The sequence below is a fragment of the Lutjanus erythropterus genome, chromosome 8 (assembly GCF_056507025.1).
Source record: "Lutjanus erythropterus isolate fLutEry1 chromosome 8, fLutEry1.hap2, whole genome shotgun sequence".
Lineage (NCBI taxonomy): Eukaryota > Metazoa > Chordata > Actinopteri > Lutjaniformes > Lutjanidae > Lutjanus > Lutjanus erythropterus.
In genome coordinates, this window is record NC_139324.1 from 2,468,832 (window position 1) to 2,492,291 (window position 23,460).

The following is a 23,460-nucleotide window of genomic DNA, read 5'->3' on the forward strand; positions in this document are numbered from 1 at the left end:
GAGGACGCCACAGGGAGACCTGACTCCCAGAGGACAAAGACTGTGCACCCACTGCACATGGCACACTGACAAAAGTGAATTACTGGACCAACCAACCAAAATTCTTCCATTGGTAACACACAAAGGAAATTAAAATTAAATTAAATTATGATTTTTCAAGTAACAAGTTAGATGAACGCTTGCTTTAAGTCAGATGTACTTAATAATCTAATAATAATCTTAAATTTGAGGCAAATCAACTTAAAAATGTTCAATTTTCCAACTCATTTATTTGCTTTACACAAAGGTTAAATGTTGCACCTTAAAACTCTAATAGTATGCAGAAGAAGTAACTTTACTTTAGTTTGTTAAATATAATTAATATAAATGCTAATATTAGCCCGACTTAACAATAGATAGTTTGGTTCAGTGAGTTCAAGAAAACTTAAACCACACTATTCAACCAATTCAGGTGGAGCATATCTAACATAATACATCATACAACTGTTTTAAATTTGATTTACCTTCTTTTCCAAATCATCAAAGAGGAAATGGCAATTCACCTGCAGGGGTAAAAATCTGGAAAAGATATGGATGTAATGTCTTGAGACCAACTGATGCGCTATTACTGAAATAAGAATAGCAGATTAAAGGAACATGATGTCATTTCAGGTTGTTATAATCTACAAAAAGTAGACTGTCATCACTAAAGCAGGGAGCTGAATGGGACTCATTCAAAACTTTAAATTACTTCAACTACTACCAAACTACACTTTTTACAGTGCAGGAGGTAGCCAGTGAGCTGCACTTTTTTAACAACCTAAAAAAAAATATAGAAATAAAAAAATAGCCTGCCCACTGTACCAGGACATCAGAGACAAATGCTACCCAAAGTTCACAATCAGCTGAAAAGACTTTGAAAACATGGCTGACGACGAGAAAAACCTCCCGTATCTGCTGGCTGAAACACAACAATGTGCAGCAGCAAGATCTGCAAGCTGTTCTGACTGGAGAAGGGCATCAAAATGAAATACAACCATGAAGACTGTCATTCACCTGTGAACTCCTGCACGGACCATCCTGACCTCTGTACACAGACACACTCACTGTACATACATACAGCTTATAACTATTATATTGCTCTACTTCCTACAGCAGCTTAAAGGAGGAATCTGCTATCTATTTAGTGTAATTTATTACAAAATGACCACAATATGCCATCAGAGATAAAGGAAACAGTAATTTGAAATCTCACTTCTCTGACAACAACACTACAGCCACGTTGTCAGCTTTCCACTTTCTATTCTGAGCCGGAATGACTGTTTTTGTTTGCCTGTTTCACATTAATCAGAGTTCAAATTAATGTCAAATACTTCCAGAATGAGTATGTGTTCGTTTATGAGTCATAAGAAATCATTAATAATCTTGAAAGGAAGGAGTAGATGTTTATAATGGTGAAATTAAGCAATATGTTACAGGAGTCTGGCAAGCAGTGAGGCAGGCAGTCACTGAACTCCAACTCCAGAGTGTGTATTTTCAGACTTTACATTGAAAGACAAGTGACAGTTATAAACAGGTGATCAACCACAGACCTTCCATTAAACATGGATTCAATCTATTTAATATACAGTCTATGGCTCCAAAGCACTATTTGGACTACGATACTCATTTTTGGATACGTAAGTACTACATATTGCTTCTTTAAAGCTACTACAAGGAGTTTTTAGTGGTTATGAAACAGCTTCAAATATTATTAATACCTCTATATGACCTATGTAAGTAAACAAGACAATTTGTGAGAAGGTCGGCTATTTCTGTACTGTACTTATCATCTGTTGGAGTCTCTGTGAAATCAGATGAAAAGATACTGTTTACATTTTCCTTGGCACAGTTACAGTGAGTATCATGTTAGCCACTTAAAAAGAAGCCGGAGGAAGTTTTTATTTAAGTAATTTTATTTTTTGCCGTCAAATTTATATTTTTGTTACTGTTGAAACACTACTGCTTTGAAAGTTCCTTAAATAGCTTCAGCTGTTTTAAACAGTCTTAAACGTTGCACTGTCTTAGCAACTTTTTTCTTTTTTTTACACTATCAAGCATATACATTCATAAAAAAATAAACAATAGCATGTTTATAGTTCTAACTTATTTATAGTTATATTTTGTAAACTTGAAATCAATATTTTTCTTTTAAAACTGCAACAAGGAACTTTCATATTTTGTTGATTTTGGAGGCGCCAGTGGTTTCCACCACAATAACCACAAAGGCTAAAGAAAAATCTGATGAAAAATTTACAGAAAAATCTTCCTCTGCTTCTTTTTAACTGAATGTACTACTCACTGTAAAAAAAAGATTTTAAGGATACACAACTGTGGGTCATATAGAAGCATCAGTAATGAACTAGTATATATATACTAACATACATATATATGTATATATATACACACATACATACATATATATATATATATATATATATATATATATATATATATATATATATATATATATACACACATATATATATACATATACACATATATATATATATATATATATATATATATATATATATATATATATATATATATATATATGATTTGTGTGGCATGCTGAACAGCACGATCAAATTTTCAGCAGAGATGCCAAATACATGATGCCATGCTCCTTATTTGGCAAAAGAAGATAAGAAAAGAAATGTGATAACTTAAAATAACTGGAAAAGAACATTCTCACTGCTTTTTCATTTTCCTGGAAAAACGAGTTAAGGGGAATACTTTATTGTCAAAGAGTACATTGACGTGTCCATTCAGGAAATTACTGGGAATTTCAATTTGATAGGAGACTGACACGGTGTTATCAGACGGAAGTACACACCCACCACACTCACACACACTCACAGCTTCGGCCCTTTAAGTTGATGAAGTTTTCCTCGAAACTTTTACAGTTAGTCCGGATCAGCTCCCCGTTCAGCAGCAGCAGCAGCAGCAGCATGGCTCTGTCCAACAAGTGGTGGATTTTGTGCGCCGTTTCTCTCTACTGTATCGCCCGCTTCGGGTCTTGCAGAAGAGGCAGAGAAGGTAAGATGATTAAAAAAAAAAGTATGTCTGTGAAGATTTAAGGTTATTTTAACTGGAATCACCGCGGTCGAAGCTCGCGTGAGCTGCTTTGAAAGTTTTCGCCCCGAAACTCGTGCGTAAATTGGAACAGGGTCCAAAGTTTGGACATATTCACACTTTTATATATCCTGGCTTCAATTTATTGTTGTTTGAACTTTGTATATATTATATCACCATGCAGTACACGTTATTATCACTGTAGTATCCCTGTTATATTCATTGTTTTTGTGCGTGAACTCATTTTTAGAGCCTCAAAGTGACTCTTTTAACAGGTTTTAACGCGTTAAATGACAAATTGGCGTCTGAATATTACAGTTTTTGTCAAGGAGTGATCAGTCATAATGTGTACTAACTAACACATTAATAATACACAGCGCTTTCACTGAAAACCGGCTCCGTACGCACTGAGTTTGCTTTGTTGTGTTGGAGAGGCCGTATTATTGGAGAGATTTGTGCGTCAGGCAGGGCCAAAGTCCACCCCCGACAGGCAGTTCTCATGCCGGCCACGACCCACACCTGAACCGCCTGGCACCTCCTCCTGTCCTGTCATGTCGCAACAGCAGCCTCGCAGGCGGTAATGAGGCTGTTGGGATTGGATGTCAGATACTGAACAAGCCGAGAAAGGTCGGAGTGGAGGCAGGTGTGGTCCAAAGTGGAGGAGAAACTGTAGCCGAGTACTCCTCTTCTACTCCTCCATCCCTGAGAGGAAAACACTGAGCTGCTCAGACTTTGAAGCTTTGCAGTTAAAAGGGGAAGTGCAGAAAGGTCAGATACTGGCTGAGGGCAGTTGAGAAGATGAGAAGATGGATACATTCACTGTATGTCTCATAAAAGACAGCTTCCTCTTATCTCTCAGCGACATACAGCTGCTTCTCTGCATCATTTCCCTGTATGGAGGGAACATTTACAGTCTATTTATAACAAAGCATGAAGACTGAAAACTTTCTTATGGAAAGAAAAGGTGACATTTTTCTGTCTTTAGAAACATTTTTACAAAGAAATACAACTTTTGACAGCTTGGTTCTTAAAATAGTCACACTTGGTCGACACTGCCAAAGCCCTTTTTGAGTTATGTAAACCTGGTTTACTTGTTACAAATCATTTTCTTGTTAAGATAAAAGCATGTATAATCTAATATTAAAATGTTGTTTTCAAAGGTACTTTAAGTGCCCTTCATGCCTGGTTATATGGTGGTAGCTTTGGCCCGGGCTGGTTTAACCTTCCTGTGGGGACTATAGGCAAAACTGAGCTGTGGGCACCTTTTGGCTCCCTTGGCTCTTCACTTTCTCTGTGCGTTGTATGTTGTGTTTCCACCAAGCTGTCACTTCAGTTTGTTACAATTTAGAACAATTATTTACATGTTTAGATTTGTCAAAATTGTGGATGGTACCAATCACTAGGGCTCTGATGGTATGGATTTTTACTTTAGTGAAAAAGCGACATATTCCTGCAGGATGGCATTTTATTTGAGCGTAGCATAGCTTCTTTAATTAATATGGACAGTGCATAAGTGTGTGTGGTGTGCAAGTGAGGGAGAGAGCGGAAGACTGCAGAAACTTAAACTTAGTAGGAATGTCACAATACCACAGATTTAGTAGTTGATATCAGTACTGGTGAATTTCCATGACTCTCTATACCTAATTCAAGACCATGGAAAAAAACAAAATAAAAAGAAGAATAAAATTCATCCATTGTTGCTTTTCTTTGCCACCTGGACAAAAGACTGAGGGGGGGGGGGGTTAGTGAGCCTGGCACAAATCACTTTTAGGAAAGCAGGTTGCCATGTCTGGAAAGTAATACAAAAATGATCTTTGCTCAGATACTGAGCCTGTTGCTCTTTCTCTCTCATCATCTCCTTCTTTTTTCCCCTTCATATTTTAATGGTTAATTTGAACAGTGTACCCATTGATAAGTCTACAGTATTTTTTTTGTGTGGTGTTCAGCTTCACTGTGTAGAAAAAGTCCACAGTTTCAAGATTTAACATATTTTGTCGTGCTTTGACCACCGATCAGCTGAGCTGCCAGAGTGCACTGGATGCGCTGCTGTGTGAACCGCTGCAACCTGTGTGTGTGTTTGACTAAGAGGGAGGACGAGAGGAGTACAGGAAGGTGGAAAGAGGGCTGTTACACGCTGTCTTTCTGGAAGTCATCAATACTTAGTCCGACTACTGCTTTGTCACTTGACCTGCCTGTTGTAACCCGGTGTATATTCTAGAAAGTCAATCCAAACCCACCCTGTGGGTTAATTCGGTCGATCCGCACATCACTACTTTTTCTTTTGGATGAGTGTAAGCAGAGATTTTGTTGCAGCTGCACATGTTGCTATCTTACATGTATAGTTGTTGTTCAGTGCTGGTAGGCGTTCTTCCCCTTCCTCTGGCGCTTAACAGCACTTGTAAGCATTTATGCTGTCCCTGTCATGTTCAGAAAAACTACATCACAATTACTTCTAGTACTGAGGGTACTGTAAAAAAAAAAAAAAAAACAGCACTGTCATGTTTTCAAAATTTGGCATCAACTTGGTACCAAATTATTGGTTTTCGTGACATACCTAAAACTTAGTAGTCAGTTGTCAGTCTATGTCAGGCAGTAAATGTACAATATCCATGTTACAGTTTGTCATTTAATAAATACTGCAGCTTCTCAAGACCAAGACAAGGCTTTCCTGTTATTTTCCAAATACTTGAAAAGCGATGGTGTTAGTCCCAGAGTAAGATGAGCAGAAAAGACTCACGTTAAGCTAATGAACCTTAACAATGTTGGCTCGGTGTAATCATATCCCATTCAGAAGCTAATAATAATCCAGTCTTTAACTGCAGCATCTTTTCTGGAGATGTGGTAAAATAAATCCATAATGATAAATCCAAAACGTAATGTCTTTTGTGACTGTTTATCCATTTTTTCCTCTTGAAAAGAAAAGTTGTTGTTAGCATGTTATTAGCCACCCAATGGTAATCTAAAGATGCCTCAGAATTATCATGTTAAACAATCAGAGACTGTGTAGAGACAGAGGTTAACAAAATGAAAACACTGCAGACCACTTACTGGTCAGTGTAAATCGGAGCAACTAGAGTCATCTGGCTCTGATGTAGGATGTTGTTGGTTGTTTGTTTCAGCAATCTTTTGTCTCGCTGCCTTCAGCCTTTTCTCAAACAAAGCTTGTCTCCTTTTTGTAATAAACAACCACATACCAAGAAGAAAGAACACGAAACACGTGTGCGTAATGACTGTGTCGTGGAGCAAGTAGCAGAAAAGCCATAACGATTGCGAGCAGAGCAGAGGAAAAGATTAGCAGTAAGTTAATGGTCAGTCTGGCCATGGCAGCCTGGCCTTTATTGCTATTGCCACGCTAATGATGTTGACCAGTTGTTGCCGTGGTAATGGATTACTTCCAGCTATTAACCACACCCATATTCTCTGTTTGAGCAAGAACCTTAACCTAAAAACCTCAGTTAACGCTGGCTGGAACAGAGCTTTAAGTACCGTCAGCACACTGTAGACACTACATGGCAACTTTGTGATATTTTGTCCAGAGGCTTAGAACCCAACCGCTACTGTCAGAATACTATCTACTATACTATTAATCAAAATACCACAGGATAATTGCCACACAGTGAACCTCAGACATGGCAAGGTCAAAGGTATAAAAATGATTATAGTTGTGTATTTGCAGAGCACTTTTCAAACAAGAAGCACAAAGTTAGGGGAACTAAGAGGTTTGAAGTTAAGTCATAAACTCTAATATGTGATTAATGGTACTTTAACAGGACGTATAAAAGAGACTGGAAGCCAGTGCAGTGAATGCACCCACATTTTTGAGTGCTGATGTAATGTTGTCAAAATAACATCTTTAAAAAGTTATGGGATGTCCAGTCTTTTATTGTCATACATTTACACTGCCATGCACTGAAGCCAGGTCGCCAATGTCAGTATATTTGATGGGACATAACTAGAGCTGCACGATTTTGTAAAGAAAAAGCTATGTTGTGATTATTGTGATTGTGATATACGATGTGATTAGTGGGAATGATCATGTTTTGGATTACAGTTTTTATTTTTACTGAAAAAAACATAGAATCAAGATGATGTGAGGTTTGTACCAAAGATGTTTTTTGCATCTGGACAACAACAAGATTTGTAGGCCAGGACATCTCTGCAGCACTACAATACCTCGTTACAATGCTGTTTTCGCACACATTTGTCCTCTTTCAAAAGATTCTTATTAGTTTCTGGTTCTGCAAATTCAATATTTCACTTTGCCATATTGTGGTTTCAATAATATTACGATTCATTGTGCAACTCTAGACGAACTTGTGCAATAACTCTGAATCTGAACTAATCCTTTAAAAAACAGAAGCTATGCAGTATCACAAACAATTTAACTGATAAAGGCAGCAGTGAACCTGTAACTCCTGTGATCTGTGAGGTAAAATTACTTTTTTTGCCAGAGGAGTCTGGTGGCTTTGGGGAGAGTGATAATTGACTTATGCAACTATGGTTTCCCATTTGAAAAGGCTGCTTGACAGCAAGTTAAAGTGGTGGTGATATTCTAAATATAGCCTACACTTAAACTGATATAGAATTTTTTTAGGTGGCTAAAATACATTTTTTTGCTGATCCTGTCCACAGCAGGACATTGCTTAGGTACACTTGGGTTTGCTACAAGCTCTGCGTTCTGTTTGTGGATGATGAGGAAGGAGACAAGGGCAACTTCTACTTTGCCAAATGGGGGATTTATTCTCAGTGCAAATCACATTAAAATCAGTACAGCAACTTCTCATGACCTGCTTTGCACAAGCACACCTTTAAAAACAAGGGGACAACACAACAATCTGCATTAAAAACTGCCATCGTGCTCCTTTAGCTTAACTTGAGATCAGTAACTTAGCATGCTACATAAAAGTGCTGCACTGATAAAAAAGTAAATAAATACATACACGGAAATAAATGTGCCAGCAACAGACAGAATGTTTGACCTGTACCCTGTAAAGTTTGCACCTCTGTTTAGTGTTTTTACCACATTTTAACACTTTGTAGGCAAGAACGCTCATAAGTCTTATGTCTCCTCACGGGGTCCAGTAACCGAGTGAGGAGGATGCCGTGAATCTACAGGAGAAGACTTCACTAATATGTTGGAGGTCTCACAGCAAAAATGCAATTTACTAAAATACAAGCTCCCCAAAATGAATACAGAAACAGGTATAAACACATAAAAAAAACAACAATATAATCCTATTACAATTATACACTGGTTACATTCCTCCAAACTGGGGGCATGCTGGCCACCATCTACTGTAGGTAATATGCTGATGATGAATAAATACCTTCCAACAGCCCAACTTCAAACAATCTGAACTATCCCTTTAAGCCATAATTTAGCTCCATCAATACAGACTACTAAACAGTGTGATTATCCTTAGGTGAAACTGCAAAATGAGTTTTGCAGATACTGTTACTGTAATTTGAAATGACTATTAAATGAAGCTACAGTACAGTGTTTTTGTGCTGTAAGCATAAACATCAACATGTTTAGCAGAACATACTGTGTCTTATCTGAATACATTTGAATTTAAATGTATTTGAACTTTATTCACGGCAGGATTGAACATTCTCATACTCTTTCCCTAAGCAAGCATTTAATATACTTTGCATATAAGAAGTTCCGGTTTCCCACAAGCCACCAGCTGACATTTATTGATGGTTAACATTTGCAAACCATACACGTTTAGCATTTTAACCTTAAAGCACATGAGGACAAATATGCTGAGTGTTTAAATATTCCAAAACAAAACAATAGAGCCTCCAGGCAGTATTAGAAAAACACATTACCATTTGGCCATTATACTTTGCATCCATCAGAGATATCCGAATACCAACTTATAGGTAAATGCGGAGAGGCAATTTGGGCTACTTAGATTACACTGGCCTTCAACATGGTTTTGTTCACTGAAGAACATTAGCTTTCACTATTTGCATATCATTTAGGTGCTCTTGAGAGGTAAAACAATAAGGGACTCAGTGAGCCCCTTTGAAACTGAACATCAGTATCACTGGAGCACGGTCTTGGTAGCTTCACTAATCGTCTCACAGAGGCGTAAACATTGTGTCTCATTAATTTGTAGAGAAATTTAATTAGATGCTCACTTGCTGTTTGAAGTGGTAGTTTTATTAGGGAGCCTCAGGCCATAGACAGAGAGGAAATAGTGTAGCATGTGCCATCTTAATTAGTGCTTGCAATAAGGAGTAGACTTCAGAGTAGTACTCACCTAAACTGTCACTAAAAACCATTTGAGTCCATTAGATGAATACACCCATAACTGAAAAGCGAAGACACTTCACTGGATGTCCAGTTAGTTTTTATCTAATGTTTTGTGCACTCACCAGTATGAAGGCCTTTGGTTTTTTTTTCTTAAAGAGAAAATTACTGTTTTGTCTCAATGTGAATCTCACCTTGAAGCAATGTCACTGCAGCAAAAGCAGCAGCTGTTTCTGGGGCGACACCAGCATTAGAATTCTATTAATGAATCAAATTGCAATTTTCTCTGAATGATGCAATTCACTAGTCTTTGTTTTCTGTTTGTACATGCACCCACAGCCACTTCCTATTTATTTCTTTCAGTCTTTCCAGTCTGCTTACAGCTATACAAATTCTGCTTTTTGTTTGTTATGCCAACTCATTTAATTATTTCTTAGTTTGTTTGTTTTATGACCAACTACTGCAGTCTTTGTTGTCCCCAAGTAATTCTGGTGTTAACATTTAATTAGAGCTGTAAACTTGAGATTGGACATGGGTTGCAAAAATGAGGACTTGCCACTTATCTTGGACTCAGAGAGGCTGGACTTGCTGGAAACTTGACTGCCTGAGGACTTGATTTGAGACTGAGGTGACAGGAACTGGTGAACCATATAATATACCATACCCATATTGAAAGATGCATTGTATTGTTCTTAGTTTTGGATATCTACCAAATTGCCAAAACATAATGATGATGCACACAGCATCTTTGTATCCTTGCAATTGTAACAGGTTGTGTAAAAATAAAACTCCAGATTCAGATTAAAGAATGGACAGCTGTAAAGCATAGTGAGTCAACTCCACTTAAACAGGTTAGACAGACTTCACCTAACTGTTTGAGTAGATTGGTAAGAGTGGCCAGTTAAGCTTGAATTGCAGTTCTGTTCATTTTAACACTAGCAAAGCTAGTGATAATGGAATTGCCATAAGATGTTTTGATGCAGCGACTGACAAGTTCTGTCTTAAAGAGACTTGACTTGTACTTGAGACGTTAAAGACCTGACTTGGACTTGATCTGGAGAACATTAAGTTTAGCCATGCCCTCAATAAAGACCTAAGACATGACTTGCTGTGTAAAGATCTGATTTATGGCACTGACTTTTCATAAAAAAATTTGACACTTGACTTGAACTTGCCCTTGAAAGACCTGAGATATGACTTGGACTTACTTACCAAAGACTTGAGACTTGACCTTGAGAAGAAATATTTGGATTTGCCCTCTCTAAGACATGTCTTGCTCTGTAAAAACTTGAGATTTAACTTGGACTTGGCTTCTAAACCTGAGATAATACTTTTCATAAAAGATATGAGACTTGACTTGAAATTGTCATTCTGAAAGCTGAGACATGACTTGGACTTGTTTTTTTAAAGACTTGAAACTTGACCTGGACAAAATTGATTTGGACTTGCCCTCTATAAACACCTAAGACATGATGCGCTCTGTAAAGACTTGACTTGAACTTCCTTTCTAAAGACGTGAGATACAAGTTGGACTTTTCTTAAATGATTTGAGACTTTACGTGAACTTGCCCTCCAGAGACCTGATACAGGATCTGGACAGGACTTTGTCTCCTAGAGACCTGATGTGGACTGTCCCTCTAAAGATTTGAGACCTGACTTGCTCTACAAAGACTTTAGATCTGACCTCTAAATACCAGAGACCAATGTTATTCAAGACTTGACTTGGATTGCCTTCTGGAGACCCAAGACATTACTTGGACATGATCCAAGTAAGATGTGTTTTGTGAAGACTTGAGATTGAACTTGGACTGCCTTCTAAAGAGCTGAGATACAAGTTGGACTTTCCATAAAAGATTTGAGAGTTGATTTGGTCTAACCCTTAGAATACTCAGCACTTGACTTGGACTTGCCTTCTAGAGACCTGAGATATTACTTGGACATTATCCAAAAGACTAAAAACAGCTCAGCATTTAATCTCTCGAAGACCAGGAGGGAACACGTAGGCTTATTTTCCTTTTACACTAAAGGGTCCCAGCACGTCTGTTTTTGCCAGCAGAACTGTACAGAAGCCTGCTCTTTGTGGTGCTGCTGCATGGATTAAACAATAATGGTCAGGAGAGGAGATTACTTGTGTGAGTCATAATTACAGCAATCCTTGCTTTAATAGAGCAGTTTTTGTGCCCAGTAATAACAGCCAGCAAGTGGCTCTCCAGTCCTTGTCAGGAAAAGATCACTGATCATTACCGTATGCATGTTACCAAGAATCCCAATATGTGACATTGTTTTGAAATGGAAAAACAGACTTGATTGATTCCCACTGGTGCGCGTGGCCTAGTATTGACATCCCCAGCTTGCTCCCAGCACAGCATCACTGTAGGTTACTGTACTTTGCAGAGGCAAAGCATTCAGTTCTGCTTGAGGTGACGCCTCTAGCCAGTACACTGGTGGTCTAGTTATGATGTGTTTGTTGTCTCTGTCTTTTCCTCTCACTGTCTCAGTAAATTGTATGTGTGTGCAGTGTATATTGCCATGCAGTTGATATATAATATGTTCTCTGATGCTGTATATGAATACACAGCTGAATAAGGATGCTCCACAGCTGAGTGGAAGTCATGAACTCATGGTGACATGTACATTATATAATCTAGTCACTGCAAGTAACTTTTAATTTTGTTCAAGTTTAACAACTACAGAGTGCGACAGACTACAGTTCAAAAGTCCTTGCTGATTCATCGGCTTCAGAAAATAAAATAAAGGACACCTTTGTGTGAAACAAGAGAGTGCTAGTTGACGTTGTTGTCTGGGCGTGAGTGGGCAAAATGAAACAACTGAGTTAGGCAGTGACCTCGGAGCAATTTTCCGAACAATGGACAGTAAACAATAGACTGTAACGCAACATTTCCACGTGTGATCTATCATACGTAGAACACAGATGCTCGACCAAAAGACTTTGCTCCAGGGGATTTGCTTCTTAGTGGCAAACCATTGAATCATTGTTATCCTACTTCCAGATAACAGGCTTAATACGTCGCAGTAGGGTGAAGATATGTGTCCCGTGTGAGAAAATGCCTGTCAACTTGAGGTTGACACAGCACTGGAGATGACAAATGTACTTGGAGAAGCATGAGCCACAGGTTAATCTGTTCATTCTGCGCAATGTCTCCTGTTGGAATTGGCAAAGGATACTAGCTTTATTTAGACTGAACATAGTATCTTGAAAAGATGGTTTACTTGGCCTTTTCTTTTACCGTTACAGCACGGTACCATAAGAGTTGATGGCACTTTGAGAGAAGATGTGTGTTTCCATAGCTGACAATTGCAAAATCTCTGTGTCATCTAAATTGCTCAGATAACAGGCAATCAGCTGTTACGACCCCAAGTTGGGGATGAGGGGTGCAACATTAAATAAATATAACCGGGGGAAAAGGGAAGGAAGGAGAACTGAGACAAAAGTGTAAATAAAAGGTTCTTTTATTAACAGATGTGTCAAATTAAGTTAACTAATTAAACTAACATAAGGGTTAACTTAACATACTAAATCAAACAATAAATACATACAAGACAAGTGTCCATGCTAGCCAAAATGGCTGACAAAGACAAGACAACAAAATGCAGACCTCAATCTGCCAAATGGCCGAATGGCCCACTGGCCCCAAAATGCAGACTATGTCCGCCGAATGGCCCACTGGCTCACTGACCCGGAAATGAATGGCCCACTGGCCCTGACATGTGGACTACTGTCCACCAAATGGCTCACTGGCCCTGAAATGTGGACTACTGTCCACTGAATGGCCCACTGGCCCATTCTGACTCCTGTCCACCAAATGGCCCACTGGCCCTGAATGGCTGCACTCTCCAGGCTTTTAAGCACCAGGTCCTGATTGCAGAGGTGCTGCACCTGATGCCAATCACTGCAATCTGCAAGGGGGGAGGGGCAGAACCTGGGCACAAGAGAGCACAGCACCACACAGACACTTAGCACGTAACACAGCTGATGTTATACTGGACCAAGTGGATATAAATTACTTTTATAATGTCATGTTACTGTTGGAAACATATGGATGACAGAAACATTAAGCCTTTCCATAACTAGCCTCTATCAGTAGAGCATTTATACGTAGGTACCACCGAACATGTCTTGTACCTTGTATTAAAATTGGCATGCTTTACAACCTGGGGTGTGATTTACAGTTTAAAATGGAAAGTTACTCATGGCAGGTTTTCAATGAGACTCATGCAGCGTCTCCAGAACTTCTTCTCTGTTCACTCTTATATGTTCCCCAAACACTTCTTAGTTTAAGTGAGCAGTAGATTGAAATGTAGTCATTTAAAAAGCGAGAATGCTAAACATTTTCTAGTTCCAGCTTCTCCAGTGTGAGGATTTACTGCTGTTCTTTATTTTACAGAATTGTAATTTGAATATCTTTGGGTTTTTCACTGTTGATAGGTCTGAACAAAACCAACACCTTCAATTCTAGGAAGCAAAGAAGCTGCTGTAGACATGGTCAGCACCAAAACATATTTTAGCCACTTAAAGAAAGGCTCACCGTAAAAAATACAGTTGTAGTTTAAGTGTATGCTGTGTGTGTTTATAACATTTTCATCGCTTTACCTTGAAGTTAAATGGCCTGGAAACCAAATATCGCTCCCTTTTTGCACATAGAATTGAGACACTTAAATGGATTCTGTAAAATCAATGATTAAACTCTGTATTCACACTACACTGGCCTTTTTAGTCATGTTCAACACCTGTGGTATAAATGAGGAAAATTAAAAAATTCTGATAATGCTTGTCGTAGACAAACACAGGTCAAAGGGCCGCTTAGGAATCCATTTCTGTCTTTTTCCTATCAAGCTTTGTTTCCTTTTGGTTTCTGTTTGAGTTGACCGACCTTTGGAATAATATTCCGGATGAAAGCACTGGGTCAAATTGTTTGAACTCTTTGAAGCTTTTGAGAGGTTCTTGTTCAGTTTTGACAGTTGAATGGATGTTGCATCTTGATAGTGTGCCTGATGTTTAATGTTGAAGGACTAGTGTGTAGGATTTAGGGGGATCTTTCAGTGGAAATGGAATATATTATTCACAGTTATGCTTTTATAAGTGTGTTATCACCTGAGCCATGCTTTTATAAGCTTAGAACGAGGCTGTCATATTGACACAGGGAGCAGGTCCTCTTCTACAGGGAGCCTGTAATGTTGCACCATCATGTTTATGCAAGCTCAGAATGGACAAACCAAAGACTCCAGAGAAGACTTTTTACATTTATATGTTACTCGAAGGCCATGGATGGAGAGAGAGGGGTGAGGCGAGTGGTTTTCAGCTAGTTGTAATGTGTAACCTCACCACTAGATGGCACAAAATCCTATGTACTGGTTGTTTAAACTACACTGATTGACCTGTTTGGGACACTGTAATTTAAGGCCAGATGTCTGGAAATGAAGACATGCTGCTATTCACTTGTCTTGGTGTTCCACACCAAGAAAGATAACTATAACTTACCTCTAATTTACACTGAGCACAGCTGCGCTGCGTAATGGCTGCGCTGCAGCACTCTGAGAAATACGCTCCCATTCTAGTCAATGCTGCAATTTACACTAGAAGCGCCGCAGCGCATCTCAGCAGTGTCCCAGAAGCGGCTCGGCGCTCCGCTCCAAGGAGAATACGCAGCAAGTCTATTTTTGACAGATGGCGTGTCAATTGGCACAGAGCTGGTCAAACAGGCAGGAAGTCAGGCACGGAAAACAGGGAAGAATCCGGTTGATTTGCAAAATAAAAGACCCCGTGCAGACTCGCGAACATAAAGACAGACAGAAAATAAGCAATTTAACTACGTAGCCTGCTTATCCATGGTAGAAGCACAAAGAGCAAGGAAAGAGGACTTAATCAACAAAATCAGAGCAAGTACACATAATCAGAAGGGCAAAATGCTCCGCTGCTGAAACGCTGCTAGTGTAAATTGAAGTTGCGTGCATGATGGAGCAAAACCACGGCACAGCTGTTATGTGGCGCAGCTGCGCTTAGTGTAAATTACGGGTTAGGGTTGGGCAATATGTTGATATTGTATCCATACTGTGATATGAGACTAGTTATTGCCTTTGTATATTTGTATATTGTTTGAGATAAATGCAGTTTTTTCCCCAGTTTTAAAGGTTCCATTACCACAAAGTGATTAATTTTCTGAACTTACCATTACCTTTCTTTACCTACTTAGTCATTGTATCTACATGACAACAAAAACCTTGTGTTTTATATTTTTTATATATTTCATGAAAGCACCAATGAACATCCTTAATATTGTCACGATATCAATAAATATCGATGTTGGGGTATTTGATCAAAAACATTGCGATATTAAATTCTGACACAGCCGTACTATAACTATAAATATTTGGTTTTAAATATCGTTCTAACATAAGGATTGTGGATTCCATACCACAACAATAAATCACAAAGACAGAGGCAAACAATATCATTGGGATCACATTCAGGGCAATTTGATGATTTGATTTGATAGAAACAATGACAGCCAATCAAAATCTGCAAAATATTGTGGTGTACACATTTCTTATTAAATATTTAAAGTAATATTTTGGCTGCAAGTTACGCATGAAAATGCCATTTTGCTTGACACATAATGCCACATGGTTGTTTGCGCTGGTAGGGTCTTCCTGCCATCCGCTTTGATAAGTGACAGGATTTCATCAAATTGATGTTGATTCATATGAAAGTCTGAATCAAATTTGTCTTCAAAAGACAACAACTATGGTAAGAAAGCCTTGGATTCTCATGACTCCTCTCATCTTTGAAGAATTTTGTGAACACATGTCCTTCTGGTTGTCTTTTTCTTACTCTGCAGAACATCCAGCAGTGACGGGTCATTATCCATGTTCCCTCTTTGCGCCACTGTTTACAAAATGTTATTCATCAGTGTGGACACTCACATCATTAGGGTTAGGGTTGAGGTTGGGGTTAGTTATAGCTCTGGTTCTTGGTGTGAACAGCCTGTGGACAGACTTTGACAGTGTAAAATTGGCTCATGTGCCTGCATAATTTGTGTAATTTATTCATCTTGGTGATTTTGCATTATTTTTCCAGGAGCAAGAACAGACAAAAGTAAGCTATTTGTTCAAATGTTCCTTTATCAGTCTGTATGCACAGTGTGTTGTATCTCTCAGGGCAGCGGGTGAACAGCAATGTCTGCAGCTGGAGATACATTATTAGTGTCACTCTTTAGCTTACAGGAAGCTTTAATCTCTCGCATGTTGACTCACTATTGCATAAATATTTTGCATTTTCCACAGAGGGGTGAATGACACCAGCAAGGATACTAATTAGGGATGTGGTCCTGTCCTACACATGCCTTCATGACTCACACACTTTGGTTTGTTTTAAAAGATAGTGCTATCTTTTCTGAAGCCTGGAAATTTTTTACAACGGAGTCATCTGTAGACGGATAAGGCTGAGCAAGTGTTTCCTGTACAAGTCGTACTCACAATAACTGAAAGCTTTATTTCAGGGAGAGAGTTTCAGGAAATGATGCATCTTACAGGACTCTGAACTTGCGAGATACCAATTATTGAAAGTCACTTGGAAAAGAGCAACAGATGCCAATAATGTAAATATATATGGCTTGAGATTTTTAAAGGCGCAGTGTGAAGTATTTGTGCATACAAAAATGAATACTGCAGTCCAAATAGTGAGTTGAAGCCATATACGATGTATGAAATAGGTTGAGATCCTATTTAATATATGATCTATGGTTGACGGGTTGTTTCCTCCCGCCCCCTTTTCCCCGGACTGCAGGAACACTGCAGGAGCACAAGATGAGTGCAACATGGTAAACTGACAATAACAAGCGATAACAAGTCCTTCACTGTAAATTGGTCAGCTGTTTATAACAGTCACTTGTCAGCTGATGTAAAGTTAAGCCTGTTATCCGGAAAACAAAAGCCCACTGAAAATACACAATCCCGCAAACTCCACTAACATATTGCTTGACTTCTTATGACTCAAAAACAGACAGTAACTCATCAGTGAACATTCGGCATAAATATGAGCTGTTATTAATGTGAAACGGGTTTACACTTAATCCGGGCCAAAACAGAAATTTCAAATGGGGACACTGTGTTGGCAGAGATCTCTGTTGACATATCTTAGTCATTTTATGATTAATTTCAGTAAATATATAAGAGATTTCCCTTTACTAATGCACAATTGCTTGTTTTATTGCCTTATTTTAATTTAAAATATGTTTTGCAATGATTATGATAAATTACAAAACAATTTGTACTTGTGCTGACACAAAAATTAAGCCCAGTGTGTCTTGATCGCCAAGAAAACCTACCTCTTATCCTAAGATGCTGTGCAGACTAATTGTAAGCTTTGTACTCAACCACAGAAGCTCATTTTAGCAAAGTGTACAAAGGTTTAGGGAATAAAAGAAGGAGGTGAACTAAGTCTGAACTTGTTGAAGTAGCACTCAAAGAAAATGCTCGATGAAAGGGTGATGACTTTGTTGTCACTCTGTACCAGTTCAGACAAGGCTGGAGTGGATACAGGGCTCCTTGTTTTGACTCCTTGATGTTGATCGTCATTCAAGTTTAGATTTCTCCACTAGGGCTGCACCTAATGATTATTTTTTAACCGATTAATCAAACAATTATTTTTTCAATTAGGTGATTAATCTAACAGCTAATTTATCAGTTAATCAAAATATTCTATTTTTAATTACTCGATTAATAATACCCAAATTGATTTACCCAAATTTACCCAAAATGAAAAAAAATTGCCTTTTTTTTTTTTTTAATTTAATCAATCCTGAAAAATAGACACATGGAGCACATCAGAAGAGAGAGAAAGAGTAGAAAAATACTGGACCTTATATTCAAAAGGTTTACTGTGACATACATTAATTCAATCGCTGTGGCAAACCTTTTCCTGAACTGGACAATCAGTATTTTTTACTTAAAACCTATAATGGTCATGACATGGATATGTCATCACTGCATTAATTTGCAGTTAAGACAATCAGAAGGCAACATATTTTTGCACCAAGAGAAGTCATTTTGTTACTCATACATGGGTGTGAAAGTAAAAGGCGAAATCTAAAACAGATAACAGCCAGATAACAATGAGATGACGCATGTTGTACTGTTATGTTGATAGACAGTGCTGCAGAAATTATATTAAGTATGGGCGCAATAAAGAAACATTTACATTTCACAATAATTAGTGACTACTACTAACACAAACATGTTCTGCCTTGTGATAGGCTTAATAAAGTTAATATATCGAGCTACGGTGCTGACAAAAAGCAGACAGGACGCTGCTGTCTCGCTGCAGATGCTGTTTGACAACAGTGTTGTCATTCCAAGCACTGATGCAGAGCAGTGATACTGCTGTGATAAGACATTTCCAGTTTGCAGATGTTATAGAGAAGTGTAATGGTGTGTCTGTGTGTAAAATACTTTCACACTTTAGGTGATCGAGGGCGAGATTTGTTCGCTGCAGCTTTTTCTCCAGGTGAATCCATTCTCTGACCGCATGTTGATGCACGTTATGCAAATAGACATATTTCTGTAATCCGTGACAATTATGTCAAAGCATTGCCTCTGCACTGTTCTCCCCTTTTACACACCAATTAAGTGACTAGTATGTAGTATGAAAAAGAAATGAGGCTGAATTAAAATCAAGCTTGAGTGAATATTTAATGAAGCTGTGTGTAGCTCTAGAATCTTCTTGAATTTGTCTGTGTTTATTTTCAGCTCTACAGTGTTGGAACGCTCACAGCAGAGCTGTGTCAGGTTCAATCCAAGTCCATCAGAAGTAGTAGATTGCACAACTCCTCTCCAGAACGCCATGCTTTATTGACTTCATATTTTTATCTATCATGCCTTCATCAGCCGTACAAGACCTTTAAACAGATGAACATGATTAAGACTCAAATAAGATAACAGGAAGAATGCAAACCATGTCAAATAAGCCCTTTCACATTTCCAGCATTTTGAGATAAAAATTGAGCAGCTGGCCAGTGATTCAAAGTGCAGTTAAATGTATAAAATGGTGTGACTTAACACAACTGTGATCGTTTGCATTTATTCACCCCAAACAGCCAATGTACCAACTATATAGTTGCATTCCATGGTTTCCATAATAACTTACATTCCAGCATACCTGCAAAGTTTTATCTCAGGTTCAAAAAATCTGTGCATCAATTTGTGCTACCCAAGGCAAATTTGCAGCCATGTCCTTATGCTGATTTTGCATGCAATTCACTTCCTGTTCTGTCTCAACACACAATGCCAATGACTCCCAAAATTACATGTATGACTGATGGACAGGACTTTAACTACATTAACAACACAATAAGACACACTCTCTCTACTGCAAGTCCACATCACATTTGTTTATCAATTGCTGTTTTTTATAATGCCTGGTTATAGGGGATGCTGCAAACCCCTCAGGTCCCAGATCCATGAGCGCTTTGATTTTATTAATGATTCTCTGTCAAATGTGCTCTCTCTCTCTCTCTTCTGGGGAATAGATGTTTACATTGCCAAAGCATTATCTCTCTCAAGAGAATGTGAACAGCTGTATCTGAGCAACGTATAGCATTGACAGGTCATCAGTATCCATTTTCCTGAGCTCCATGCTGATGTTCATCAGTCACATTGTTGCTATAGTTATTGCGCTTGGGGCGGACCAGTGTTAATTCTAGCAATGAAAATTATTGACATCCTTTTATTACATGACAAAATTGTGACAACAGTGTAAATAAAAAAAAATCTGACAACAAAAATGACTGAAATCTCAGTTCATTATGCTCTGATGAGTAAAGATGACATGAAACAGTGGGCTCAAGCGGACAACGTAAGTTAATCAGCCAATTCAAAGCACAAATAAATCTAGCAAAGTGTGTTTCATCTTCACCAGTGGCCTATCAGGTGGCAAGAAAAGAAAGAAAAGAAAAGAAAAGAAAAGAAAAGAAAAGAAAAGAAAAGAAAAGAAAAGACAAGACAAAATAATATCCTTTTACGACTACATTTATTGATCATATGAAATCACCTCGAAATTGTGTGTGGATTGAGGATGCATTGCCATGCTCCATTAACATAACATTAAATTTAACAGACCTGCAAAAAGCATCTGCTCCTTCTAAAAGATAATTTGTGATTTATTATGACTCATAAGCACATACTAACTCATTTGGCGATTATTTCACATAATTTTATATTAATTTCAGCTCAGTGTAGAGTGAATAAATGTGGCCTTTCCTAGATAATGCTCACCCTTAATTAAGCAGTTTTCACATTTTTACTATTGTTTTATTAAAACAGGATTCACCTGAGTTCAGTGATATAAAAGTCTGTTTTATCACGTCAATAATACATGATATGAAAGAGTGACTCAGTAACACAGTCTCAGTCTAGATGACTAAACACATATTTCAAGGTTTGCTATGCAGTGGAATTTTTACAGCCAGCAGAAATAGATGAGAGATTATGACTAAAAGTATGACTAAAACGTTGACCAAAATTATGACTAAAGTAAAACTGAGTTCCTGACTGAAGCACAATAAAACCAAAAGACTAAATGGCTCCATTTGACTTTAGGACTCCATATGACTTTAATTAACAAAACTTTTCAGTAAGTGGCTAAGGCTAAGACATTAAAAATTTAAGAATAACAAAATTAACACTGGTCTTTAAAAGTGTAGATCACACAAAAATGAAAAATCAGTCATTATCTACTTGCCCTCATGCCGACTGAAGGTTTTTTTAGTCACAGGCCTTTAGGAGACTTGGATTACACCAGACAATCTGTTTGTAGGCATGTTTTTCTTTCCTTTTTTTTTTTGTTTGTTTTTTTCCATTTGAACACTGGTCACCTTTCACTTAAATCATTTGGGAGATTCTGCAACCTTGTTTTCCTGTGAAACTCCAGCAGTGTTTTGTGGGCCAAAAAAACCTAACCTGACCTTCGATCAGCATGATGGTGATTAAATTATGACTGAATTTTCACTTTTGGGTGAACCGTCCCTTTAAGAGTACCATTTTCCTCTGCGGAGCCACGCTCCAGTGAGTTCTCCTAATCCTTTCTGTTGAGACGTCTATCACAATGACAGGGACACAGTGGCCACGTTGGGGAGGACAGAAATACATCCGACTGATTTGGGAAAAAAAGAAAAGTGGAGATAAAGACACAAAATACCTGGAATCTCAGCTGAACCTTAAGTGTATTTTACGCGTAATAATTTTCTCCTTAGGTGTGATCCCAGCAGCGGCAGGGTCGATCCCTCTCAGGAAACCAGGCTTTCAACGTAAAAACCCTCAATCTCACCGATTACTAATAGCAGAAACATTCCCTTTTTCTCTCTTTGGTGTTTGAATTATAACCTGCATTGCAGAAAAGGGCCACCGTATTGATCGTCCTTTCTAATCAAGAGTGCATCTACAGTACAATCAGTTGAGGATGACATTTGCACAGAAGGGGAATGAGCCACTTGCTCTCGCTTTCTGCCCGTCCCATTGATTCAGCTGTGTAATCACATCCACATCAGGAGAGGAGGCTAAGGCACAAACAGTCACGGCTGCAGGATGTAGAGTCCTTGAGGGTCCATTCAGTGCCCGACAAACTATGTCTTCATTGTATGTGAAGTATTGAAGACGCATAGAAAAACAGAGTTTCCAGTTATTATTTCCACGTGGCGAAAGCTCTCAGCGGCTGCTCAGAAACCCACGGCATGGTCTTGTAATGTGGGAATTATTGACTTGGTACAGTGTTGTTTTTTTTTCCCCGATTTTCTGACAGCAAATAATGTTGACTTGTGGCAAACAACACGCTTTGAAGACTCTGCTCACGCAACACAATGGTGTGATAGCATAGATAGGTAATAGGCTTATATTTAATTCATATTGAATTCACGATCTAGCAGTGAGATAACACAATATGACAGTATTGCAGAAACTGTGATATGGATGTTTTAAAATTCAGGTTCTAAATGAATTTTGATGATAAAATAAAACTGAAGAAAACAATGAGATTTTCTGGCCTCGCCAACAGTCCAATAACACTAATACCACACCTTCCCATGTACAGCACATGTGTCTGAGCAGCAGATGGTGGATTGTGGATTGTGTTAAGCAAAGATGTTCCAAAACCATTTTTGCCCTCCTGATACTGATCAAGGAAACTAAAAAAGAAGAATAAATCACCATGGTCTATGGCTTTGGTGCCTGTTCTGTTGAAGCTTATGGGAGATACAATGTCAATCATGTTATTTGGAGACTAACAGCAAATAAATGAATGCACACATTTTGGAAAATTAGTCAGTATGTATTCCCTTCATATGACAAACGTCAGAAAATGTAGATATGTTGGGTTCTAGTGTGCATCTCCCATAGGCTTCAATGGAACTGGCACCAAGCAGAGCATAGAATGTTCTATGGAGACGTAATGTCCCTCTCTTCTATTTTAGTCTCCTTGATAACGATTCCGATACCAGAACTTACTTTCAGGATATCAGCTGAAACTGATCTTGATCTGACATCAGTACTACCAGTGTGCAGTTACTTTTAAAATCATAGTTGAGTACTGAGTACAATTTGAATTAATATCCAAACTTTTCATCTGCATTTTTGTAGCCAGTCAGATGATCTGACATCACAGATGTCAACATTGGCAGACTGGCAACATTTGGAGTAAGGATGTTAATGATCAATCATTAATCGATTACTTAACATTAAGAATTTAACCAATTATTTCCAGTAATTGGTGGAGACATTTGTTGTATACTTTGGCTTAAAATGAGAAAAAAAAAAAATAAATAAATAAAATAAAATAATAATAAAATAAATTATTAATGATTAATCGATTGTTAGTGTTTTCAACTATTGGTTTAGGAAAACACACAAAATGTGCAACTCTAGTTTGAAGAGGTGACTGTGACATCAACAGTTAAAAGTAACAAATACTCTCTTTTTGAGACAAATACTTTTACTGAAGTATATTTCTAACACCAGTGCTTTTACTTGTAATTGAGTAATATTCTAGCAATGTAATAGTACTTGTACTTTCAACCACTGCCAGTGTGTAGTATACAGCT

At 38.1% G+C, this 23,460-nt stretch overlaps 1 protein-coding gene across 1 annotated transcript in view; it reads left to right on the forward strand.

Moving 5' to 3' along the window:
- Positions 1–2,898: 2,898 nt before the first annotated feature.
- Positions 2,899–23,460, forward strand: part of tfpia (tissue factor pathway inhibitor a) — a 75,289-nt gene continuing 54,727 nt past the window's right edge. Inside the window, exon 1 of the mRNA XM_084724237.1 lies at positions 2,899–3,060. Within this exon, the coding sequence (XP_084580363.1) occupies positions 2,901–3,060 (160 nt within the window). The 5' untranslated portion in view covers positions 2,899–2,900. The remainder of the gene's footprint in view (positions 3,061–23,460) is intronic.